The sequence below is a fragment of the Monodon monoceros genome, unplaced genomic scaffold (assembly GCF_005190385.1).
Source record: "Monodon monoceros isolate NGI ecotype Baffin Bay Population unplaced genomic scaffold, NGI_Narwhal_1 Super_Scaffold_2, whole genome shotgun sequence".
Classification (NCBI taxonomy): Eukaryota; Metazoa; Chordata; class Mammalia; order Artiodactyla; family Monodontidae; genus Monodon; species Monodon monoceros.
Genome location: NW_021703776.1, coordinates 9,286,248 through 9,312,142, shown reverse-complemented (window position 1 = coordinate 9,312,142; position 25,895 = coordinate 9,286,248). Strand labels below are relative to the sequence as shown.

Sequence of the window (25,895 nt, the reverse complement as noted above, 5' to 3'; positions counted from 1 at the left end):
TCTGTGCCCACCCACCAAGGACCTTAAGCTCCGAGTGACATCAACAGGATGACACACCTGGGGGAGGGTCCAAAGAGCCACCTGCATCCCAGGTTCCCACCACCCCTCAGAAGCCCAGGCCCAGCAGACGGCCCGTCTCATCCCAGCCTTCCCCGCACCCGCGGGGAGGAGGTCGGGGGCGGCCCGGCTCTGCCTCTGCCTCTCTGTGAGCCAGCTTCAGGGGCCCTGACCTGCCACAGCCCACAGGCCCTTAGCCCCCCAGCATAAAAACAAAGGAAGTCAGCTTACCTTACGGAAAAGGAAAGGTGAGAAGGGGAGGAGAGGGAGTGAGGAAGAAAGAAGAGAGAGAAAACAAGGTTTGTGGACGTTCAGGCAGGGAGTGCAAGTCTGCAGCCCAGGGCTCAGCGGCTCCTGCCTCACCCGCCCTGCCCACGCTTACACCAAGCAGTGCCCCAGGACAGCCGGTGCGGGTTAGAGAAGCAGCCCTGGGGTCGGATGCCAGAGGGTGGGGTCCCTCGCCCTGGAAGGAAGGTGGCACAGTCCCCACCGCCGGCTCCAAAAGCTCTGGCTGGCCAGCCCTGAAGGGGAGGCCGCCTGCCCAGAGGTAGGAGGGTGGCCCCCAGCAGGCCTGTGGGGGGGGGGACCTTTCCTGCTGGGAACATCCCTGGAGGCCGTTGACTCGGCCGGCACATCAGAAAGACCCAGAGAGATGCAGCGATTCTCAAAGCGTGGTCCCCCTGGACCCCGCCCCCGCCCCCGCCAGCAACGTCAGCATCTCATCGCCTGGGCTGCCCCAGACCTCCTGAGGCAGAAACTCGGGGGCGGGCTCGGCATCAGTTTAACTGTTCATCTGCTCTGGGGGGTCCTGACGCTGCTTCAGGTCGAGAACCACTGGTCAAGGTCCCCAGTGCAGTGAACAGGCCGCTGGGCCACCCCCTGCTGATTGCCTTTCCCTGTCCAGGCGGCCATCGCCGCCCTCCGGGCTTTGCTTTGGCACACAGGTGGCTGCCCCCAGCCACAGGGCCCCGCGGGGTTATCGGAGACCTGCCACACTGGGCGCAGCCTCAGTTCCCAGCCTTCCTCCCCAACGGACCCATCAGTTCCCTCAAGTTTCCCTCCCAGGATCCACGGGCCAAGGTTTAATGAGAAACCTGACTCCTGGCCCAACCCTGTCGCCCGGTGGGCTTCACCCCGTGAGAAGCATCACAGTACCCCAGCGAGTGAAGGGACCACAGGTCATCCCTTTCCTCGTCCCCCAGTTCATCCTCCCAAGGGCGAGGCCTCACCTGGTGAGGCCGGACTTGGGATCACACCCTGCTACCCTGGCAGCCCTGCTCCGCGGGCGTCCAGGACCAGAAATGCCGCCTGCTCAGGGCCACAACCCACTTCCCACTGCGGGGACTGTGAAAACCTCCCAGGTGGCAGCTACGTCCGCATGCCTGTAACTCACCACGGAGGAACAATCGAGCCCTGCAGACATGGAAACTCCCGGGCCTCCAGGGCCTGCAGCCTCACTCCTGACCAGCATGGCCCTAGCCTCCCTACTGACCCCGAAGTGGGGGTCGTGCTGTGGTCACAGAGCCCAGGGACCCTGTCTATGCTGGCCGACCAGCTGGCTGGACACAGCTGGAGGAAAGTGGGGTCCAGCCCGTCTTGAAGGCACTCGTCGTGAGAGCTGAGCAGACGAGCAAGCTGACCCTCACCCCCAATTTAAGGTGGGCAGTCTGGGGAGAGTCACCTCCCAGTGCCACACAGCCTTGACCAGCAGCATTCCCGGCCGGCTGAGTTAGAGCCAGTGCACGCCAGTGCACGCCAGTGCTGGTCTGAGAAGTCCGGCCAGGGCCAGCCCAGTGCCCTGGTGGGGGCAGAGTCAGCTCTGCCTGGTCTTCCCCTTGGGCAGGAAAGGGGGGCCCCTGGGTCAGACCCTGGGACAGTCCTGGGTCTTAAGAGGGTTCCCTTCAGTCCCTGATTCTATCAAAACCCACATTCCAGACCGTGCTACACGGGACGGTACCAGTTCCACTCCCTAACAAGCCACCCCTCAGGGCACTCAGTCCGCCACCGCGGCCCAGGCTCCAGGATGCCCTGCAGCAGACGCCTGTCCTTGTAATCGATTCCCAAACACTCCTCCTTGGGAACCCCTGTAACCTACACCTGCGTGTCTGGGTACAGGGTGTCTGGACACACAGCTGCCGTCTTCCTGAGCTCAGCTCCTGGCCGCCGCGTTTCCTGGAAATTCACATCTCTGTCTGAGAATAATTCCAGAATCCTGTTGACTCCCGTCTACACTAGCAGTCAAAGGCATAAGGAGTTTCCTTTGTGTTTCCTCAAGTCGAATTCAAGTCGAATTCATTACTACACAGCAGGAGCCAAGGTGGACCGACCAGGCGCCCTAGACCCCCGGAGACAAGCAGAGACCCTCTGCCCCACCCCGGCCCGGGTGCTTGGGGCCAGGCCATCATTGCCACCCCAGCAGTTTGCCTGAGTCTCCTCTTGGTGAAGGCCAAGTGGGACTGACCAGGCCGCCTTGATGAACTGCAAGAGATCTACAAAGACACCCGGTCTTCTGCTGGCCGAGGGCACTACGTCACCCCAGAGGCCGTCATCCACAGAGAAGCGATGGCCTTGGGACTGAGCCCCCTGCCTGCCGTGTCTGCTGGGTCCAACGCACTGGCTGAGGTAGGCTGACCTAGCGGGGATGGGGGCTCAACCCACAGGGCCCAGCCTTTACCTCGTCCCCTAGCTCGTCACTCAGGGACAGCCATGCTGGGCTCCGTCCACATGCACGGACCACCCCCAGGACAGAGCGGCCCTGGGCGCCGGGGGCGGAGCCGCACATGCTCGCGGCCTCATGCACGGACGCTCCACATCCCCTTGCAGGCAGTGGGCATTGCAGGTGGGAGCCCCGGGCAGAGAGCGGCTCAGAGGCGCCTGCCTCGCTCACTGCTGCCCCGCCCCCGGCTTCACCAGGAGCCCCTAGTCTCACTGTCCCGTGTCCCACTGCCCCTCCCTCCCTCTCAGGTGCTCCGGAAAGGCCCAGTAAATGAAGCTGACTCAGGATGACCCCGGGGGCCTGCCTGCTGGACCCGTCACCGGGCTCACGGGAGGAGCACAGGCCCTCCTGCTGAGGACAGCCCTGCCCTGAAAGCCCCAGGAGGCAGCAGCCGGGGTCCTCTGGGTGGGCAGGCGGGCCGGCACACCCTGTGGGGTCACGGGGTAAGAGCTGGGCTGGATGTGCAGTAAAGAAAGGGCCCGGGGGCTTCCCTGGTGGCGCAGTGGCTGGGAGTCCGCCTGCCGATGCAGGGGACACGGGTTCGTGCCCCGGTCCGGGAAGATCCCACATGCCGCGGAGTGGCTGGGCCCGTGAGCCATGGCTGCTGAGCCTGCGCGTCTGGAGCCTGTGCTCCGCAATGGGAGAGGCCACAGCAGTGAGAGCCCTGCGTACCCCCCACCAAAAAAAAAAAAAAGAAAAAAGAAAGGGCTTGGGCCTGGGAGGGGCTGGGCGTCTGCCCTGTCCCGGCCGACACTCGAGGCACCGGCAGGAAATGCCGGGCTTCTTCTAGGCCCCTCAGCTGCAGCTGGCTCTGCCCGCCCTACACTTGTGCCACCCTCAGCTCGGGCTGGGGCCATGGGCCCACTAGGAAGTCTTGGGGTCCACTAGCCTTATGTGATGCGGCCAAGGTCACGGCTGGATGAGCGGGAGCTGGCATGGGCCTTCTGGGAGGTCTGCCCCTCACAGACTGGGCCACAGGTTAGCAGAATGAGCCTCTCCCCTCACAGGGTGGGGACGAGGTAATGGGGGCCTCGTAGAAAGAAACCAAGAGGAGGCCTTCAGAGCCATTCTCTGGGTGGCCGAGGGCCCCGTCTTGGGGCTCACGGGGCAGACGTGCGTGTTTGGGCCTCAGCACAGACCGCCGGCTCCGTGCGAGCGGCTGGAAGCGCAGGGCAGGGCCCTGGGCACGTGTGCGGGACAGGTCGGGGGTGGCCAGGGTGGCCAGTGGGCTCTCACGGGGCAGGGTCTCTGCCCACGCCCTTCTCCCCAGGGCCCCCACTCGGGATTTGAACTCCCAGCAGCAGCCCCGAGGCTTCCTGGGGTTGGTGACAAGGTCATTCTGAGCGGGGGTCATGATGGACAAGCGGGGAGTGAGACTGAGACAGCAAAGGGCTCTGACCAGAGGGGTCTCCTGACCCCCAGACTCAGGAACCAGGACGGGGGAATTCGGTCAAAGGCATGGAGGGCAACTCGGCTCAGGGGTCAGCTAGCCTGGCCCCTCCTGAAATAGGTGGGGTCTGAGGCTGCTGGGACAGTTGGGGCTGCCTCCCTGCCCACGGGGGCTCTGTGGGCGTGTCCACGGCGGGAGCAGGGGCTCCCGGGGCCTCTGGGGAGGCTCTCAAGGCCCAGCCGGCGGCTGCGTGCAGCGAAGGGACCTGCATGCCGACAGGCGGGACATCTACCTTGTTCCACCAGCCCCATGGTGGTGCCGGAGGCCGCGGTGGACATTGTGGCTGGAGCGGTGGTCTGTCTGCCCACTGTTAGCACCGGGTTAGAGACGAGGGGAGGGGCGGACACAGACGAGGGGTGGGCGAGGTGAGGGAAGAGAAGAGACAAAGGAAGCAGAAGAAGATTAGAGTCAAAGTTTAGGTGACGGATGGTTCCAGAATCCCTTCACAGGAGCGTGAAAACAAGATGGAGACCGACTGACACTGGAAAAGCATTTGCCTCCTTTCTCCTTGGAAAACCCCAGCGGGGCCTTCCGGGTGCCGGGCTGGGCATGCGGACAGGACACGTCCTATCAGTATTGGTGTGACAGCATGCCCCCCAGCCCAGCAGCACAGCGTCACAGCAAAAGTAACAGGATGGGGCGCGTGCTGATGCAAACGGACAACGAGGACGGACCACAGACGCACCCGCACCAGCATCGCAGGCCACAGACAAGCCACAGGAGCGCCAGGGGGCAGCGGCCCCGCTCGGGTGACGCTGTCCCCGCTGGGCCTGCCTGGGCCCATGGCCTCAGGGTCGCCGACAGCCCCCCAGAGCGGCCGCACACCCCCAGCCCTGCCCACCCTCGGCGCCCGGGTGGGCGGCCGCCAGCCAGAGTATCCGGAGCCTCCTCTAGCCGCCCCCTAACCCACACACAGAACGGGTGCTCAGAGGATTCAGGACAACAACGAGGCCACAGAGGTGCCGACCAACGCCTGGACAGACACACGGAGCTGCGGCCCGGCCGGCGGGCAGCTCAGACACAGACCCAACACTCAGGGACGTGCCCTCGCGGGGCCCGGCCGTAGCCCAGGCCTCCTCTGTGGCCCGAGGGTCTCAGAGGGCGGAAGGTCGGGCCGGGCCAGCAGCAGAGGAGGGGACAGTGGGGTGAGGACACGGCAGGCAGCTGGTGGCGGGTCGTTCCCCAGCCTTCCCGCCGTAGGCCTGCTCCTCCTGGAGAAGGCTCTACTCACCTGAGAAATTCCGCGTGGCCAGCATGGTGGTGAGGATCGCGCCCTGGGGAGACACACACAGCTGAGGCCAGGCGGAGACCCCCGCCCGCACCTCGAGTTACGGCCTCGCAGAGAGGCAGCTGCACCCAGACATGCCACCCACATCCAGCATTAAAACAGGGACGCACCCCAGGTCCTAAACTGCCCACTGAGCCCAGCTCTTAAAGGCATCAAGACCCCCCGGGGCTGCAGCTGGGGGTCTGCCTCTCCCCACGGCGCCTCCTCTCCCTGACAGGCACGTGCACGCCAGCCGCCAGGCCTGGACACTCTCAGCACAGAGCAGCCTGTCGGGAGGGCGGGCCTGGCGCCCAACGGCCTCCCTGCCCAGGGCCCCCCGCCCTCCCTCCCGCCCTCCCCGTGCCCACACAAGCAGCAGAGCTCAGCTGATCTGACCAAACCTGCCCCAGGTCAGAAGCTTCTCAGCCTTCTCCCGCTCAGAGAGTATGACTGACCACAGGGCGCCTTTCCCCCCAGGGAGCCCCAGGAATGCCTCATGGGCGGCGTGGGCGGCTGAGGAGGGACCAGCTGTGCACCTGGGGGCCAGGCTCACGTCTGGGCACCTCTGGTGTTGTTGCCATGGAGGGTCTAGTCTGGGACGGCGCTGACGAGCAGCCCATCCTAGGTGACTGGGACCCCCACAGGCCTGCCCGAGCCCCTCCAGCTGCTCCCAGGGCAGGGCCCTCGGCCCCTCTGGGTGGGTGAGCACGCGTGCCTAGCGTGGCACCCTGGCCCTCACTGGGGTCGGCATCTCACCTTGAGCTTCCGCCGGGCATTGAACTTTTTCAGGCACTCCACGGTCTCCTGCCTGTGCATCATGGAGGCCACAGTGGAGCGTTGCTGTGGGGAGGGGGGAGGGAGGAGGGGGTCACACGCTGCAAGGAGCCCTGAGGGGCATCAGCTCTGTCTCCAAGGCGGGGCTCTAAAGAGGGGGCTTGGGGCAAGGCTCGGGGCAGCAGCACCCCCAGGGCCCTTGTGCCAAGAGCTGCCGGCCGCCCACTGCAGCCAGAGGCCACCTGTCCCCGCTGCTTGCCTAACCCCCCAGCCCGTCACCCCTCATGGCCCGTCCACCCCGCCACCTGTCCCTCACCCGCCTCGCTACTCTATCCCCTCACACCCTGGACTGGGCCTCCTCTTCCCACGGAGCTCCTTAGTCTCCCAGGGACTAAGGTCTTTAAACCCGCCAGCCTTAAAGCCACAGGCCACGCAGCCCCCGGGAAACCAGGGGGCCCACTGGATGCGAGGAGAGCGTGCCAGGGTCAACGCGCCAGGGGGTGGTCCGAGGCTGGGGTGACTTACGCAGACCCACGGGTGCTTCAGCGCCTCGTGCGCCGTGATGCGCTTGGCAGGGTTGATGGTCAACATCTGGTTGATGAGGTTTTTGGCTTCAGGAGTGACCGTGTCCCACTCCGGGGATGGGAACTACGAAGGGAAGCCACGCACAAGGGAACCTAAAGCCCCCTTCCCAGGCAGAAGACAGAATTCTCCGAGGGGGGGGCCTCATCTGGAAACGCGCGGCGTCACCCCGCTCCCTGCCTCTGCCTCCCCCAGATGGGGAGGGTCGGGGGGGTCCCGGCACTCACGTCGTAGGCCCCGGCCTTGATCTGCTGGTACAGCTTGTGCTGGTCCTCGTCCCAGAAGGGTGGGTAGCCCACCAGCAAGATGTACAGGATCACTCCTGCAGGGAACGCAAGTGCAGGGCCTCGCACTGCCGCCCTCACCGCCTGCGCCCAGTGGCTCAGCCCCAGCCCACGGAGCCCACAGCGCGGCCACAAGCCAGTGGGGCGCTGCTGCGTGGGGTCAGCTGTGTGACCCCCGGCGTGGGGGTCATATGCACAGCTCTGCCGCCTGACAGCTAGGGGACCCTCAGCCAGTTTCTCAGCATCAGATAGGGTGGGGGTCACTGCCCGAAGCCAGCAAGCCCCATGAGAACACCAGGACCCTCAAGGTCCAGTGGGACCCCCCCCCCGGCCCCCGCAGCCAGCGTCAGCAAGTTTCACTGTTTGAGACCCTGACGGCGGAATGGCATATACATCTCCTTCACCTCTGCTCTACCCTCACCCTACTTCCCAGGAGAGGCCCGAGGCCGGCCCCCTCCGCCGCGCAGAGGACAGGCCCCGCCAGGGTGGTGTGCACGGTCTCCAGACCGCTCTGCAGAGCGCGGGGCAGGTGCTGGGGTGGTGGCTTCTCAGCAACAGCCAGGATTGCATTAGCGACTCCAGTCTGGGTGGAGAGGGCGCTCCTAGCGGGGAGCAGCCCTGTGAGTCAGCCCAGCGGCGGGTCCCTCACAGTGGCCCTGCGGCCCTACCCTGCCCCGCACACCAGCCTCACCGCACGCCCAGATGTCCACCGGCTTGCCGTACGCCTCCTTGCGCAGCACCTCTGGGGACAGGTAGCCTGGCGTGCCAGCGAACCCTAGCGGGAGGGGAAAGGGCCGTGTGAGGGGCCCCGGGGGCAGCTGATGCCCCCAGCCTGGCCCCCGGCCGGCCAGCCGGCTACTCACCAAACCAGGCCTGCTGGTCCCCCTGCACCTCGATAGCCAGGCCGAAGTCCGCCAGCTTCACTGCGGCCCCTTTGCACTTGCTGGCCAGAAGCAGGTTCTCGGGCTGCGGGGAAGGCGACCAGCCCGAGAGCATGTGGTTTACACCCGGGGGGTGTCACGGGAGGGAGGGGGACAAAATAGTGCTTTGCAGACAGGGGCACACAGGCCTGACCCGCCACCACGTGGGTGTCCCCCCAGCACAGCTGACACCCTTGGCTTGGGCGTATCCCAGAGCTCTGGGCCCCGCCGGGCCTGCACCCCGCAGTCTGTCCCTGCCCCGCACCCCCGGGGGGCAGGGACAGGCGCCCCAGAGCTGAGGGAAGCTGGCTTTCAAAGCGCAAGCTTGTGAACTCAGGGCGCTGGGACCAAAAACAGAGCGCACCCTACAGGCCCTGGCAGGCTGTGCAGGGGCCCGGGACTTCCGCTGGCAGAGGGGCTTCCCTCCCTTCACCACGGCTGGCTGCACAGACAACTGCCTGCCGGAGCGCTCAGGCGCTGCTGGCAGGACGGCAGCCCTCAAAGGGCAGGAAGGAACAACGGAGGGCCCCGAGAGCCTGGCAGTGCAGGACGTCTGTCCACCAAGTCCCAGCGGCCCCATGCTGGCCAGAGGGGGCCTGCCTTGACCGCAGGTGGGAAAGGTCCCATGCAGACCTCCCTGAGTCGGGCAGCAGCGCCCTTGCTCAAGCTGGAAGGACATTCATCCCTGTCCCACTGGAGCGCCGAGGCTGCTGCCCCCTGACTGGGGACATTCGGCCCCGAAGGCCCGAGGGGGTCCCTGTGCGCTGGGCCCTGTGCGCTGGGCCCCTCCCATCCCAGCCTATCCCACCAGCCTCACGACCTCCCAGCAGTCAGCGCTCAGAGCTCAAAGCCGCTGGACTTACTCATGCCTCTCTGGGCCCTCGGCCCCCTCGCCAGGCCACCCTCCCGACGGGAAGGCCCGCTGAGACCACACTGCCACTTTGGTGCCACCAAGAAAGACAAACACCACCAACCGAACTGAGTTAACACTGCTTGTACACCTGGGGTGTTAGGACGACACACGTGAAAGAGATGAAGTACGCCAGCCCCACCCAGCAGAAACCAGTTCTTCCAGGCCCACACACAGCTGGCTGGACGAGGTGCTGTCCCTCCAGGTGATGTGCGCTGGGGACACTCAGCCCTGTCTGCCTAGCACGGCCTGGAGGCCTCTGAACATCTTTTTTTTTTTTTTTGGATTACTGGTCTTTCTTTTTTTTAATACTCCCCTTTTCTTCCTTTTTTAAAGTTTATTTCTTAATGCATGTCCCATCAACTCTTTTGGCCACAGTGCACGCCATATGGAACTTCCCCGACCAGGGATTGAACCCGCGCCCCCTGCATTAGAAGCACGGAATCTTAACCACTGGACCACCAGGGAAGCCCGCCTCTGAACACCTTGATTTTGCAAATGTGCGTGGGGCAAGGGGACCCCAACCTCTCCACACACCCCATATCAAGAAGTCTGAAATAAACACAACATTGTAAATCAACTATATTTCAATTTTTTTAAACTAAATTTAAAAAAGAAGTCTGAAATCGTAGGGGTCAGGGACTGCAGCTGGGGGCTTGACCTGACTTCTACAGCTCAGATACCCCCACCCCGAGGAAACAAACCAGCACTCCTCCCCAGGAAGAAGGAGCTAAGTGAACTTGGTCCCTGGGAAGAGCTGGACAAGAAGGGTCGGGGCCGGGCGGGGCCGGGCGGGGCGAGAGGCAGGGGAGCCAGTTGGGTCCGAACAGTGATGCCCTGGCCCCGGGCTCCACCCTGGCTCCCTCGCAGCACCCTGAAATGGCACCAGCCCCCTCCACTCTCTCCACCCTCCACACCTTGGCTGAGAGGACACCCACCACAGCACCGCTTCTGGGGGGCTGTCTCAGTCATGATGGTGGAGGCCTCTCTAGAGGAGGGGCAGTCTGCTCCCCCGACACCTGGCAGACTCCTGCCCCCTTTTCTTCTTTTCGGCAAGGATTCTGTTTGCCCCCAGGGCACACCTGGCCTGGGGGGAGCATCCATCTCCATTTGCGTGCTTTGGCCTCCAAGTTACTTATGCATCACGGGGTCCATAGTCAAGGGGGGATGCGCGCCCACTCCCCTGCAGCCCCTCCTCCCAGAGGCCCTCAATGAGGCCGATTCAGACAAGACACAGCGACAGAGGGGGACCCACACGACGGGCAGACACGGCGGGTCTGGGTGGGCATGTGAAAGGACAGGGGACCACACGGCACATGCAGAGAGAGAGCGGGAACGTGAAGGGCACAGGAGAGGGTCCTGGGCCTGCTCCTGGCAGGACAACATTCCAACAGCAGCCCCACAAAGATTAGCTCACAGACACACACCCCTCGGTGGCCCAAGGAAGGGCGTGACCCCGTTCAGCCCGAGCACCCATGGGAAAGTTGGTCTCAAACACCACCAGCAGGTCTCTTAGCAGGGATGACAGGCCCAGGGGTCCCCCCACCCCCCAAGAGAAGAAACTGACCCAAACCCAGACTTGAAGAAAGCTAAAATCAAAGAAAGGAGGAGAAATTGAGAGGAGGAGGAGGGCGGAGGGGGAGGGAGGGGGAAAGGAGGGAGGAAGGCAGGAGGATGGGGTGTAGCTCCTCCTGAAGACCCTCCCACCGCACTGAGCCCTGTGGGTGACAAACCTTGTTTTAAATGCTCTATGGTCACTTTGCCCAGAGCTGAGCCAAGGGCCACTAGAAGAAAGGGCTGGAAGTTTGCAGAGACCATCCAGGCTGGTCCCTCAGCCCCTGCTCCCGAGGCATCAGCCCCACCTGCACGCACATCACCTGTGTCCCACCTGCCAGGTCCGAATCTCAACCGGAGCCCAGAAAGCGAGACCCCGAGTGGACACGTGTTAATAGGTTGATTTTTGACAACTGTCCCCTCTCAGCCCCAGAGCCTAGAGGTGTTGGGAGGGACGTGTGCAAATACATGCATGCGTGCACACACACAGACACCACGCACACAGATGTGCACACATGCACACATGCACATATTCTCTCACACATGCACAAACGCACATGCACACGATGCTCCCACACACATATACAAACATGTGCGTGTGAGCACATATACACCTGTGCCCACACAGGCACACACACATACACATGTGCACACAGACCCACATTCTCGTATGCACGCACCTTCACACACACACAGGTGCTCACACACGTGCTGACGCACACGCACACACTCTCACATGCATGCACTTTCACACGCACATGCACACGTCCCACACACACAGTGTCTCCTGGCTCTCGCAATGCCCCAGCCCAGAGCCCCCTGTTAAACGCAACATGCAGTTACAGACAACAAACACCTGGCACAGAGCACGGTGGGGGACTCACCTTGAGGTCCCTGTGGACAACCCCCATTTGGTGGCAATGGAGAACCGCCTCCAGGATCTGCTGGATGCAGTGACTGAAGCAAACAGCAGGCGCGTTAGTGCGGGTGGCCCCCGAAGAGTGGGCGGGGGCGCAGGAGCAGGGTGCTGTGTGGCACTGTGGGGGGTGGTCCCCAGCCTGGCAGGGGGCCGCGGGGAAGCAGGGAATCAAGGTGCGGCCTGCCACATGGGAGAGGAGACACTGGCCAGGAGGGGACCTCTGAGGAGCCTTCCTCACCCCCAAAGGTCAGCACAAGGCCCGGCCAGGCCCCCTGCGCCCCCCACCCTGCCTTCCCCTCGGGCCAGGCCCTTGGAAGTGCTGCTCAGAGGAGACACGCCTGGCCCCAGGGCCCTCCTCCCCAGGCTCATGCTGGCCAAGCCTGGACCTGAGCTGGGCGCCCTGCGGGAGGGAGGCCCGGCCTGAACCCACACCCTGCAAGGCAGGCTGGAGATGGGGGAACCCGGGCAGGAAAGGGCAGAGGTGAGAGGGCGAGAGGGAGAGGGCAGGCCAGTGCCGCAGTGTGGGGTGACGCCCTGGCCACTAGGCCCCTCTGTTCTGGGGCAGCGCTAGTGCTGCAGCCCCCAGTCACTCATGTGCTAGGGCAGGGGTCATTTCATTTGAATAAACTTGAACATCCACACTGGCTGCTGGCTGCCGCGCTAGACAGCTCAGCTCCTTAGCAGCCCTGGGGTCCCGGATGCGCTCCTGGCGAAGAGGCAGCCGGGCACAGCCCAGGGCCCCAAGCCAGGGGCTTCCTTCCAGAGCCGGGAGAAGTCCCGAGCCCTCCAGGGTATTACTGGCTGGAGGGAGAGACCCAGCTCTCCTCAGGCGCCTCCAACACCGGTGCTTCAGCAACGTGCCCTGAACATCAGACCTAGATGCCCCCAGCCCCTGTGGCCTGAGCCTGCCTCCCCCAGGTGGCCCCAGGGGACTGGAAAGTTTCCAGCTGCCCCCAAAGCCAGGCACAGACCCTGGGCTCCCACAGCAGCCCTGCAGCGTTACCAGCCACGGGAGACAGGAGGGCCACAGGCTCCCTGGAGCTCACCCCCTGGGGTCTCAGCCACAGCCCCTCTGGGTGGGGACGAGGGATGCACAGGCAGACTCCCTCAGGGCCCTTCCTGCCATGGCTGGACCCTGTGGGGTGACTGAAGGTCAGCTGGAGGGGTGCGCTTCGTTTTCCTAACAGCAAACTCAGAGAAGGGACAGGGGACCAGGCCTCTTCCTCAAATACCTCTGGCCACATCTGGAGCCCACCTGCTGCATAGAAAAGTAAACCTGAGTTCCCCCCTGCGGAAACCTAGACCTCAGAATCCTGATGATGGATTCCTGAGGTTTGCAGGGGTCAAGAGGAGCCAGGCCCAAACCTGTGGGCGACAGTCCCCCAGCACCCCCTGCCCTTAGGTGCCTCTAGGGGCTGGAAAACCCATCCCTGCCCCACGCCCTGAGCTCTCCTGCCCAACCTGCTCCCAGTGCCTCCCTCCCCACTCCTGCCCCTCCCACAACGTCCTCATCTGCCAGGAACAATCCTTTGTGGTCCTCACCCCCATCCTTGCATCCCCAGCTCCACACCCAGCCACCACCAGCCCTCCCGTGACTGCAGACACGAGCTCAGCACCCCTCCCGCCACCCAGGCTGACCCACTCAGGGGCTTCCCTCCTCGTGGGCAGAGCTCAGCCATGAGGTCGGGGAAGCTCTTTTGAGGTCAGGACAGGCTGCTGGGTGGAGACAGAGGCCAGATAAAGGCCCAGCACTTGTAGCTGAGGCCACTGAGCCAGGGCCCGGGGCAGGGGACTCTGGCTTTCCCAGTCCCCGGGAATCTGCGGCTCCCTGGCAAACCCAGAGCCCTGGGGAGGCGTGCTGGGGGCACCAACGCATCCTCCCGGAGCTCAGCCTCGAGTCCCTGGATCACCCACACGCTGCAGCACCCGACCCCACACAGGGCCTCGGGGACCCTGGGGCAGACCAGCCCCCGCCTGTGCCGCTGCAGCCAGACCCTGGTTCTGCCCCGGGGGACACCTGTCCCAGCCGTGTGCCGTGTGCCCTGCCATCCCCGTGGTAGCCTGCCCCTCCCTCCAGCGTATCAGCAGCCCTCACAGCCCAAGGGCCGGCATCTCCTGGGCCACTGGCCACTCCCCGAAAGCCCTGGAACGATCTGGCTCCAAGCTCAGGCCTGCCGAGAGCCCTGCACGTCTTGAGCTTCGGGCCGAGCCCCTCTTCTTCCTCCACCCTTGTGAGCTTGCCCCGCTCTCAACCCCAGGACGCCCTCTGGACTCTCCTCCGTGTCGAGCGATCGTGAGGCACCCCCGTCGTCCCCATTGCAGTCACGCGGCGGCCCTGCGCTCTGTGTGGGCGTCTGGGCAGCATCCGTCTCTGCTCCGGACTGTGGCCTCCATGACCACAGGGACATGTCGGTTCTTTCCCCTCGATTGTGTCCTCAGGCCCAGCCTTGTAGGAACGTGTTCCCCAAACGTCTCTCGGACCCAGGGATCCATCGGCCGCAGCACCGATACGTCAGCTCAGATGGGGGTGGGCTGTGCCCTCTGCCCTCCCCCGCGTCTCCTCTTGGGGATGCAGGGCCCCAAACCAGCGCCAGAGATGGGGTGACTGCTCCTGCTGAGCCAGCATGTCTCCCTGAGCATCACAGAACTCAGCCCGTTGGCTGAAATCCAGCCCTACAGCTCTGATGCAGCCCCTGTCCGCCCAGCCCGCAGGCCCTGCTCAGGTCGCTTCGTGGCCGCCCTGATGGAGAGATGTGCTGGCTTAGCCCCCAGTACTCACAAATGAGCTGGCCAAGCAAACCACGTTCCCCAAGAGAAAACGGTGCAGGTCTGCTCACCCCCTCCCCACAGCCAGTGCGGCAACGCTGCTCGCCTGTCTCCCGGGCCTATTCTTCACAGCATCTCTGGGACCGACGTGGCAGTGGCCTCTGCGGCCTGCAGGTGGACACCACCTGCCTGGAGAGCGGCCCATTCCAGCTAGCCCACCCTCCAGGGACCTCTGGGGGGCCGCTCCCGGGGCCCTCGTCACCCTGCTCTCGCCCTGGTCTCCCGGCTGAGACCACGGCCTTGGAGGACATGAGGCCGCCTGGCCAGTCATGAGGTCCTGCCTCCCTTCTGCCTGCCATTTACATCGTACCGTCTTCCTCGTGGGGCCTTTTTTCATATTCTGAACAACTCAGAAAGTCACTTTTGTGGTCAGAATTGTTCCCAAGCAGCATTCCAGACGCTGGCCGGGTCCTGGACGTTATTCTCATGGTTCTGGGCTCTGCTGTCACCTCAGATGTGCCCCTCCCCCCTCCTCCCCTCCCCCCTTGCCCCCTCCCTGGGACAGCCAGCCTTCTCACGGGCCCCCATAAGCATCCCTCATGAGCCATATTGCTTTTCAGGGTTTTTAAAAATGGGCTCTAAATATTTTGAACTTTTTGCTTTCCCAGGTTTGAAAAAGACCCCTCCTTTTCCCCACAAACTCCAAAATAAAGATCCCACTTCTTCCTCAGAGGAATCTCCAGCCTTCTCGGTTAGAAAAAGGTTCAGAAAAGCAACTCCTGCCCTGCTTCCTCTTCCTCTAGAGACGTGACACGTTGGAAATTCATCACTTGCTCAGCTTTGAGCAGACGGCCCCGGGCAGGCCACTGGAAGGGTGGCTGACGCATTTGGCGGGGGCCAGGCCTGCATGCTGGCCGGGAAGGTGCCCACCACCACGGCCGGGCGTCTAGGGCTCCAGCCTCAGCAGAGCCCAGGCCCCTTTCACTGGGGGTCCTGGGGGAACACCCTCCCAGGGCGGGAGAAAGCCTTTACCCCATCTGCCACAGCTCCTGACGATGCCCGTGGGAGACCCACCCACGTGGGCATCCACGTCACTCTCTCAGGCCGTCCTGCCCGAAGGCTAAGCACCGACACAAAGGTCAAAAGCACGCTTCCAGGGTCCAGGACTCCCGGGAAAAGGGGCAGCCTGAGGTGCGGGTTTAACGAGTGAGGCCAGCTGGAAGGGATCCCCAAGAGTGTCCCTCGCTCCCTCTCACCCCCCTGGTAGTCTGGCTATGAGCAAGGTGGAGTCTGTGAGAGGAAACTAGGCATTTGTGGGTGGGGCCCCAAACGCCAGGAGAGCCTCCACAAGGGAGGCCCAGGCAGGAAGGTCAGGATGCCGGCCAGGAGGGAGCCACAGAATTGGGGAGTGGGGGCGGAGGCAGAAGCAGTCATCGGAGAAGATGAGGTTGGAGGCAGGTGAGAGTGGGCAAGGGAGGAGCTCTGAGGACACAGGTGTTGGGGGGACGGGGCATGCGTGGGGGACGTGGCAGGGGAGGGAGTGTGGCCGTCGGGCATATGGGGAAGAGGCGGGCACTGGGGGCTCCCAGCCAAGAGCGGGGCTCTGCTGTGGACCACGTCCCCCTCCAGCGAGACCACCAACCACAGAGCACGGGAGGCTGCCAGGCCCTGGGCCGTGCCCAGCGGTGGGTGCTGAGAACGGAGGAGCCCTGGCAGGATGCTCCAGGCGGGGGTGGGACGAGGACGGTGAAGGCAAGCGCCCCCCGAGGCGCCCCGGTACCGCTGGAAGGCAGCCCTCCTGGCCCCAGCGCTGCCCTGGCTGCGGGCCCTGGGGCCCGACCTGGGGGCAGCCGCTGGGGACCTCCTCTCCTGTCCTGCCCTGACAGATGTCAGGACCCTGGGTCTGGGGCTCTGGCTCCACCCAGCAGGCAGGCACGCATACTTGGGACCTTCCCGCCCAAGCATCTCAGAGCAGCAGGAGGTGCCTCTGTTCTACTTTCTACTTTTCTTATAAGTAGGAAATAAAAATGGAGACTTCCTGCTCTCGGAGGGAACGGGTCGTTCCCAGGCTGCTGTGCAAAATGAAAGCCCTTCCTCAAGGAGCCTCAGAAAAGCAGCCAGTGCCCTGACACCCCAGCTCACCCCGGCTCCAGCACTCCACGCCAGCGCCCGCCAGGCCCCCAGCCTCCTGCTGCCCAGCTCTGTGGGCGCCCGGGTGACACCAGGGACCCACTCACATATTCTCACGGGGACCCAGGCTGTCACCGACGGGCAAGGTTGCCTGGGGGTGCAGAAGCAAGTCACAAAAAGCTACTTGTTAAAATAACGTTCATTTTCTTGATTAGAAAAGGAATACATATTCATTAAAGAAAAATTTTAAAATAGACGAAGAAGATTAAAAAATTTAAAAGCATCTGTAACTCCACCGCCTAGAGAGGGCCACTGTTGGCCTCTTTTCTTTTTCTTTTAAACGCGTGTGTCCTTGGGAGCTGGGCGGGCCGGGCTGGGCGGGCCGGGATTGGTGGCCCGCAGCCATCTCCAAGCTGAGATGCGCTGTCAGGAGTGACACACCTGTCACGGGTCGGGGTGGCATCTGGCCCACAGCACGGGCCAGAGCAGGTCACGGGGGGCCTGCCCTTCTGGGGGGAAGGGCCCTGCTATCTCCCAGCAGCTGCATTGCAGATGGTATCTCTGAGAAGGTCGGTCCCCTTCGACCACCATGAGGGCTGACCAAGTCCAAGGGAAGGGCAGGAGGATGCCCACCAGCATGCTCTGTCTGCTCTCCCCCCACCAGCTACCCCAAGGAGAGCCCCTCCGTGGGCCAGTTCCCACCCACCCCAGGGGAGACGGGGCAGGCGTCCGCCAGGCGGGCAGCCTGACACTTCTGCCCAGTGGACCGTCGGCCCGGGCCATGTCAGGGACAATGTGCATGAGAGCAGATGTGGGCCAGAGGGGCAGGAGCCAGGCTTAGAGAGGGAAGGCCAGGCAGGAGAAGAGGGGCCAGGACGGTGTGAGGGCTCTGCACCCACCTGGCGTCTGCCTCGCTGTAGTACTCTCTCGCCACGATGTCCTCAAAGAGCTCCCCGCCGGTGACCCTGTGGGAAAAGCACACGGAGGCCGCCCTGTCACCTCCATCGCCACCTGCTCGTCACCACCGCCGGCAGCACCGCCGTCTTCACCTCCACAGCCACCAGTCCCACCATCCTCACCACCACCGCCTCCGCCCCGTCTCCAGCGTCACCCGGGACTGACAGCTTACCGAACGCTTACTCACATAGGGCGGTACTTCACATTTTAGCCTTCACGCCCCCTCCATGACACTGGCACTCTTAAGCTCAGAAAACTGAGTCTCGATGATCTCAGGGACTTTCCCAGAGTTTGCGCTCAGGCAGCCCCGGAGTCTGAGCCAGGCCTCTTCACTGTTACCCAGGCCCTGTGACTAATTCCGGTTCTCCCTTGTCAAACCCCCCAAGGCCAGGGATGCGGCCCACACACAGGGCACAGGGGCAGAAGAGACGGTGCCTGGAGCTGGCCTCCCTGGTGGGCGAGGGCACGACGTGTTCAAAGCCCCACTTCCAGAAGGAGAGTGGGACCTCTGTCCACACACCCTCTTGCCATGTGTCGCTTGCCAGAATGACTAGATCCCCTGGGCTGGGAAATGTGGGCGTGGACAGCAAGGTGAAAAGCAGGGCTGAGGGACGGATGCACGGGGGAGCAGGGAGGAGCCATCCCTGGGTCCGCCCAAGCCCTTCACTCCACCGGCAAGCCCTGAGTCCACCGGAAGTCTCCATCTAGGGCTTTTGTACCCGTGTGGTCCAGAGTCTCCCTCCTGTGTCCTGTGGGGACACCGAGGGACACTCCCTCCGCAGCCACACCCTCTCTCCACCTGCAGCTGCGCTGGCCTCATGCACTGTGATCTCTCCACTTGCATCTCAGTTCCCATTAGTTCTCGAAGTTGGGGCTTGGGTTGGCTTCATTTTGTGCCCAGCACTCAGCGACCAGAGGCGTGGGCCCTGCTGGACAGTGGCCCCGGCATGGGCGGGCTCTCTCTTAGTGTTAGAGAAACACAAAAACGAGGATGCACTGGGTGTTGGCATGCTCCCACTCGAGGATAGATGCTGGCCCTCAGATCCTGTCAGGCTCCCAACAAGCCTGGGACTTGGGGGAGCTTTTAGGGTCCCACTCTGCCACCCGCGGAGGCTCAGGCTCAGAGCAGGTGACCGCCCGAGGGAGCAGAGCCTCACGCGTCTGCGTGCACACGTGTGTGTGTGAAGCGGGAGGATGAGGTTCTACGTCCAGCCCAAGGGAGTGGGGCTCACTGCTTCTCTCTCTGCACACACAGCTCACAGGTCAGGCTCTGCAGACCCTGAGTCCAAGCATAGGGCAGAGGGGGAAAGGCCACAGGTATTGCTCGGGGCTGTAGCAGGGGCACAGGGATCCCAGTCCTCCCGGCTGGGGACAGGCCCTCTGGGTCCTTGCATCCACAGGATGTGGTCCAGAGCTGTAGGTCAGGGAGTTGGCTGCAGGGGGCTGGCGTCTCGAGCTGGCCGGGAAGGGCCTGGTCTGGAGGCCAGTGTTCTCCCTTTCCTCAGGCTCCGGCCAGACAGCATGGCTAGTTCTGGGCTGCAGTCACAGCCCCTGGGAGAGCCCTCTCCTCTGTTCCCAGGCCTGGTCCCCAAAGCCAAGTGACATTCTGAGGCATGGGGAGTGGGGAAACCTGTCAATCTCCAAATCCACAGAGCCCCCAAACTGCCAAAGGGCCTGGGCCTTCCTGAAGGTGAGGCCAACCCAGGCCAGAAACGTCTCCCCAATTCTGGGGCTACAGAGTGGCAGAGGGGATGCAGAGTGGCACAAGAAGGCTGTGTGCAGGGTGGGGGGCATCTCCACGCCTCCAGTCCTACCCCTCCCTCAGCAGCCCCCTGCGCAGGCCTTCCCTGCCCCCCCAAACAGCTGCCTGAGGCCTAGGGCTGTCCTGGATGCTGCAGAGTGGGAGTTTCAAAAGGCCTGGGGGCCACAGAGGTTCGGGGGGAGGATGTGCAAGGCCCAGGTCCCCCCTCCTCGTCACCCTCTCCAAAAACACCAGCCAGTTTCCTCTCTCCAGCCCTGCTCAGAGCCTCTCCCCACACCTGCCTGTTGTGTGGGGCAGCAGATTCAAGACCCTCTCACACGCGTGCACGCACTCACATGCACGAGTGTGCACACACGTACACACACACGCACACCATTCTCTCCCACCTTGTCCACTCCTGAATCTCACATACCCACCCACCTGTCAGCCACCAGGGGCCCGTACATGGCCACCCTCCAGCCCGGGGGCCTCTGTATTTCCTGGAAAAGAGGCTGGTGGAACTGGGTGGGTCTGGGGGCCCACGGGGGTGACAGCAACCTTGCCACCTCCACAGGGGCCAGGCGACAGACGTTTCAGGGCACAGCCTCGGCCCAGCAGCGGCAGCTGTGTCACAGGTCGGCCCTGGTCACCCGGCTGGTGACTTGAAGTGGTGTCTTGTGGGACACAGGGGGACCGAGAGGTGGCCCAGCTCCTGCAGGCCTCTCCTGGCCAAAGGACCCCGCGTGGGCCAGGGGTTCAGGCCTCCACGCCCCCATGGCCGAGGCATCTGTCGTTTGAGGGAGGAGCTTCCCATGGAGACGCGCCCTGCCCCCATGGCCACAGCCCCCAGGCTGGGCTTCGTGGAGGCCACACAGAGCCACCCCAAAGCTACAGCCCCTGCCCACCCCAGGGTCCCGAGCTGTGCTGACTCACGGACAGCTAAATATAGCAGCACTCAGCCGGAGCTGTCGGGAAGTGAGGGGATGAGATCACCGCTTCTAAATCCAGCAGGAAGTGAGAGGCAGCAAAGACCCCAGACGCTCTCACTTAGCGCCACACACGCATGCATGCGTGCACACACATGCACACACATACCCATGTGTATCCACTCCCACAAGTCACATGTGTACATGTGTACACACATGCACGCGAGCACCCCATAAATCATATGCACGTGTACACAGACACGCACATGTGGGTGCACATGCACACCCACAAGCCACATGTGTGTGCACACATGCACCCATGGACATGCACACACACGTGCATGTCCACACCCCAACTCATACACATGTTCTCACACATACACACACCACACACACACCCATGCACATAAACCACACACATACATGTGTTCCTGTAATCACGCTCACATACGTGCACACACTGAAACCCACACCTGCACACTCATAACACACAGGCACTCTTGTGCACACCCTTCCACAAATCACGTGCACATGTGTACACACGTACACGCCCCCACAAATCACACGCACACGTGCCCATTCATCAACATACACAAATGCATCCACGCAATCATAAACCCAGAGGCACTCTTGCACACACATACACACACACAAATGCTCACGCCAGCCGGTGGGTCCCAGCCAGGGGAAGGAAGGGGAAGGAAGACCGAGGGCCCGTTCCTCCGGGGGTCCTCCCCTCCCTCCCTCCCCTCCGTCCCAGCCTCCAGCAGGCCCTTCTGTGTGGGGGAGGGGACCAGCCGGGCAGTCCCATCCCCCTGGGACTCTGTGCGCCAGCGCAAAGCCAACAAGCTAAGAGCAGAGCCGAGGGAGGCTGGCCCACGCGGCTGGGGGCGAGGCTACCCAGAAGGCGGAGGACTGCCCGCAAGGGCTGGGGAGACCAAGGGTCCCAGCCCAGCCCAACGCTGGGAGCAGATGAGAGAACAAGTCCCTAGGCTCCGGCACTTACAGATCGAAGACCAGGTAGTGGAAGCCTTCCTCGGAGATGCTGTCGTGGAGACGCACTGTGGGGATGGGAGAGGCCGTGAGCGTGGGAAGCAGCCCGGGGCCTACCCACGCCGCCCAGCCCGCCTCCGACCCGTCCAGTCCCATGGCCAGTAGCACAAGCGCTCCAAGGAGGAGGGCCGAGGCCTGGGGCTTCCCACAGCCCGGGCTGGGCAGGGCCCGGGGGATGCTGCAGGCAGAGCCCGAGGGGTGAGCGTAGGCCCTGCAGGCCGGCCGGCCCCAGGCCAGCATCCAAGGGCCTCAGGGGTGTGGTCTTGCCTTTCCTTTCCTCTGCCGGAGGGAGACCCTGACCCCTCTCAGCCCCCGCTGGGTCCCCTGCTCCCAGACGCAGCAGGGATGGGGCTAGCGGTGCAGGGACGAAGGCCCACACCACCAGGTCTGGAAAGGAGCTGTCCAGGGACTTCATGGGAGAGGAGTGCGGAGGGCGCCATCGCCAGCCTCTCGGGCCAGGCTGAGGGGGCAGGGACCCCCGGGCAGAGGACCACCTGCCCAGGGCCCCGTGCGGCGTCACTTCCAAAGGTCAGACCCTGAGCTCCCATTCCAGAAGCGGCATGGTCGGTAGGATGGCGCCACGCCACGCACGTGCTCTCTGCTTTAGTGCGTTTTCTTCACTCCCTGAGCCTGGAACAAGGGCCCGGCCAGAGCCGTGCTGGTTAGGAGTTGATGAATGAATGAATGAGGGAATGAATGAATGAGTGAACAGCGAAGTGGATGTCAGCACAAAGAACACAAGCCCAGTGCCTCCTTTTCCTCGAGGTGAAGACGCGCCCGGCACTCAACAGCAGGTATTTCTAGGAACGGCTCATTTGGACACTGCCCCCCACGTGACGGATCCTGCCTCCTGTGTCAGGAGCCCGCAGTATGCTCATCCCGAGAAGTTACAGGTGCACAGAGAGGGTAAGTTACTGGCTGAGGGTCACACAGCTCACACAAGGCCAAAGCAGCAGTGTGGATGGGGGCTCGGAGCCCCCACAGAGCTGCTGCTCCACCAGCCTCGGCCCGCTCCGCCCCTCAGCTCCTTAGGCCTCACTCCCCCCACCACGAGGGATAGGGCCACCAGCACCAAAAGGGTGAAGAGCAGAGCTTCTCCCGGGGCCCACAGCCCCTCACTCACGCCCTCGAAGCTGCCCTAGCTCCCAGCTTTGTGGCCAGCATCCCACCTCTCCCAGCTCCGGGCTTCCCAAGGGCCCCGCCAGCAGCGTCCTCACACCAGGAACCCCAATCTGACCTCGGGCCACGGCCTGGCCCCCGGGGGGCAGGCCCCTGACGCAAGCAGTCAGGGCATCTGGTCACCAAGGAGAAGGGGCATGGGTGGCTCCGGGGGCGCCTCGGCTCACACGTCTGCTTCTCTCACCATCCCCCGCTCCCATCCCTCTCTGTGATCTCTGCTCAAGGGCCCGGCGTCCAGCCTCACCCCACCCAGGTGCGCCCGGACCCCGACTCCATCCGGGCGGGTCTGCAACTCCCTAACACACAGCAGACCCCCGGCTCACTGCGACCTCCTCGAGGCCCCTCTTGCAAAATCCCTGAGGGACCAAAAGCCCTCCCCCTGCTGACTCCTTTCTGCGGGGGGCCCAGCACATCGGCCCCTCCGAGCAGCCTCCCCTGGAACTCCAAGCAAAGAAAGTCCTGGGGTGGAGGGGCGGCATGGAGGGGAGAGGTCCACCCTCCACCACCCCGCCAGCCCTGCAGACAGCGACCCAGAGGAACTCCCCCGCCCCCACCGTGGGGCCTTTCTCTCCTCCCATGCAGGGGAATCCCCCTTCCCCAGGGGAGCCTCAGGGGTCCATAAGTCTGGGGTGCTGCTGGGCCTTCTTCCTGGCGGAGGCCACCCTGCCCGCAGGCCCTGCCCCCCAAGCAGGTGAGAGGGGCTCAGGTTCCCAGGTCCTGCTGGCAGGGCCCTCGGCCTCGCCCTGGGAGACACTGGGGGCTCTGCATGGGAGTCAAGGCCACGTGGGCGTTAGACACTCTTTTTACTTAAACAGTTTTAACATTTAAAAAATAGTTATGCATTACTTTAATGGTTTAGAAGAAAACCTACCTAGCACATCAGACCCGTGATTTCACAGGCAGTACTAAGTCAAGAAAGGAATTGTCATAGAATCTATTTTACTTAAATAACAGTAAGTAAATAACACTGCGGGTGGCATACAGAGGCGGCAGATAAAGTCCCAGTAATACCTGAAAGAGTCTGGCCTGGGAGCACCGGGTTAGGGGGACAAGGGGGTCGGGGGAGCCCAAGGATGCGCCTCCTGCTGCTGGGGCCACAGCTCCTCCAGAGACAGGACCCCGAGTCCCAGGCCAGGGGGCTCTTGGTGGGGGGTCCTTCTGCCCTTCCAAAGCTGTGCCTGAACCCCTCCCTGGTCCCTTGTGCTGTGAGGGAGGGCAGGGCCCTGTGACCTATCATATGATGGGCTTTGGGAAGGAAGAGCTGGGGAGCGACAGCATGGGCCCTGAGCGTTTGGAGACTGGAAACCTTTCACCTTCCCCTCCTGCACTGGCCTCCTCACCTCTGCAGGAAGTCCTCGCAGGGCCATTGTCCCCCGTGGTGCCCACCCGCCCAGCTCCTGGCTGGACCATACTGCAAGGGAAGGCAGTTCCAGCCCCAGAAACCAGGAGGTGGGAATTTGCCATCAATGAGCTGGGCCCAGGAGAGAAAGGGTCAGTGTGCAGAGAGGAGGCTGACGGGGGGCTGAGGGGAAGCTGGGGGGAAGCCAGAGAGAGGCTAAAGGAAGGCTGAGGGGAAGCTGGAAGGAGGCTGAGGGAAGGCTGGAGAGAGGCTGAGGGAGGCTGAGGGAGGCTGAGGGGAGGCTGGAAGGAGGCTGAGGGAGGCTGAGGGGAGGCTGGAAGGAGGCTGAGGGAGGCTGAGGGAGGCTGAGGGGAGGCTGGAAGGAGGCTGAGGGAGGCTGAGGGAGGCTGAGGGGAGGCTGGAAGGAGGCTGAGGGAGGCTGAGGGAGGCTGAGGGAGGCTGAGGGGAGGCTGGAGGAGGCTGAGGGAGGCTGGGGGCTGCCTTCTGAGTCAAGGCCGATGGGCTCTGCTCACCGCCCGATGGGGCCCACTCTAACAAGGCTGTGGAAGATTCTGCCTGCCACGGGCGCTGCTTAATCTCTGTCACCCACAGTCCCTGGGGGCAGTGTGGGAAGTCTGGGACACCCTCACGTGCTGAGCAGCAACCTCCTGAGGTGGCTACAGCCCACCAGTGAGGTGAGGGTGGAGGTAGCCTTGCCCTCAGCCGAGTCTCCTGCTGGCACGGGGTAGGTGTCCATAAATACGCGCTGACGAGGGGATTCCTGAGACCCCGGGTGGAGGGAGCCAACCTCATGGACAGTCGAGTACAGTGCAGACGTGTCTGTGGAGGGCATGGCCCACAGCAGGGCCCTTGCGGGTCATGCCCGTCCCCAGACGCCCGGGCCTGCTTCCCAGGACGGGCCCACACTGCCAAGGCCGGCCCACACCTGTCTCCTCTGCCCAGGTGCCCCCTGGTCTCTGAACAGAAACTAAAGCCCCTGGGAGGGGAGCTTCTACCCGAGGGCCTGACTCCGGGTACCAGCTCCTAATGGTACAGCCCAGCCAGCAGCCAGCAGCCACCACGTGCCGCCGTGCTGATCGGGAGAAGCATTCACACCCTCTGCTGGGCCTCCTTTAAGAGGGGAGCTTGGCTCCTTCACTCTCGTGTGTGGCCTCCAAACAAACAGAATAAGGCAGGGTGACAGCCTGACCCCTCCCAGACTGGATCATAACTTCAAAAATTAAACACAGAACCACCATATGGTCCAAGAATCCACTGCGAGGTATACCCGCAAAGGACTGAAAGCAGAGACTTGGACACCCATGTTCATGGTGGCATTAGTCACGATAGCTAACAGGCCAAGTTCCATTGATGGATGAAGAGATAAACACAATGTGGAATATACACACAGTGGAATATTATTCAGCCTTAAAAAGGAAGGAAATTCTGATACCTGCTACAACACGGAAGACCCTTAAGGACATTAGGCTCAGTGAAATAAGCCCGTTCCCAAAACACAAATGCTGTATGGTCCCCACATCGATGAGGTTCCCAGGGTGTCAAATTCATAGAGACAGAAAGTAGAATGGTGGGTGCCAGGCGCTGGGGGCAGTGGGGGCGGGGTAGTGTTTAATGAATGCAGAGTTTCCCCTGGGGTGATGAAAAAGTTTTGAGTACAGATGAGGGCGATGGTTATGTAACGCCGTGAATGTACTTAATGCCACTGAACTGTACACTTAAAAATAGTTAAACTGATAAATATTGTTACATATGTTTTACCACAATTTGGGGAAGAAAAAGCACTGTGTTCCTTGTTCTCCTTCCCTCTCCATCTCTGGCTGTCTCTCTGTCTCTGTCTGTCTGTCTCAATCTCTGTCTCGGCCTCTCTCTGTCTTTCTTTTTCTTTCTGTCTGTCTCTGTCTCTGTCTGTCTCTGGAGCCCTGGGCAGGGCCAGCTCATGGCCAAGCCACCTGTGTAGCTGCCCCAGGCCCCAGGCTCAAGAGGGCCCTGCCCTGCTGTTGCTGTTTTGAAATTCATAATAATTTTTGAAAAAAGTCCCCACATTTTCATTTTGCACCGATCCCACAAATTAGGTGGCTGCCCCAATCACCCAGCTGAACTGCTCTTGAATCCACAGAAACAGAGAAAATCAACGCTTGTTGGTTGCGTTTTGGGGTACTTAGTTGCCAAGCCTGGACGACTGACACACTTGTGAAACACGCCTAGTCCACAAACAAGGAGACTGTGCCTCAAAGCAGTTCAGTGGCTGCTGTGGCTTTTGAGGGGAAAGGTGGGGTCCGAATCCAGATCTCTGAGCTCTGAACCTCAGCACACTGCCTCGGAAAGGAGGGCTTTCACAGCTCACGTCCGG

General features: G+C 62.7%; 1 protein-coding gene across 6 annotated transcripts in view; it reads right to left on the bottom strand.

The window, feature by feature from the left end:
- Positions 1-25,895, bottom strand: part of CAMK2B (calcium/calmodulin dependent protein kinase II beta) — a 95,279-nt gene that overhangs the window by 15,360 nt on the left and 54,024 nt on the right. For 3 of the 6 annotated variants that reach the window (XM_029233200.1, XM_029233199.1, XM_029233203.1), the window contains exons 4-13: positions 20,960-21,014; positions 17,229-17,294; positions 11,399-11,471; positions 7,994-8,096; positions 7,822-7,905; positions 7,074-7,168; positions 6,790-6,912; positions 6,247-6,330; positions 5,455-5,497; positions 4,456-4,530 (exon numbers count right to left, since the gene is read on the bottom strand). In XM_029233200.1, the coding sequence (XP_029089033.1) occupies positions 4,456-4,530; positions 5,455-5,497; positions 6,247-6,330; positions 6,790-6,912; positions 7,074-7,168; positions 7,822-7,905; positions 7,994-8,096; positions 11,399-11,471; positions 17,229-17,294; positions 20,960-21,014 (801 nt within the window). The remainder of the gene's footprint in view (positions 1-4,455; positions 4,531-5,454; positions 5,498-6,246; positions 6,331-6,789; positions 6,913-7,073; positions 7,169-7,821; positions 7,906-7,993; positions 8,097-11,398; positions 11,472-17,228; positions 17,295-20,959; positions 21,015-25,895) is intronic. The other 3 variants (XM_029233202.1, XM_029233201.1, XM_029233205.1) reach the window with 1 other exon arrangement.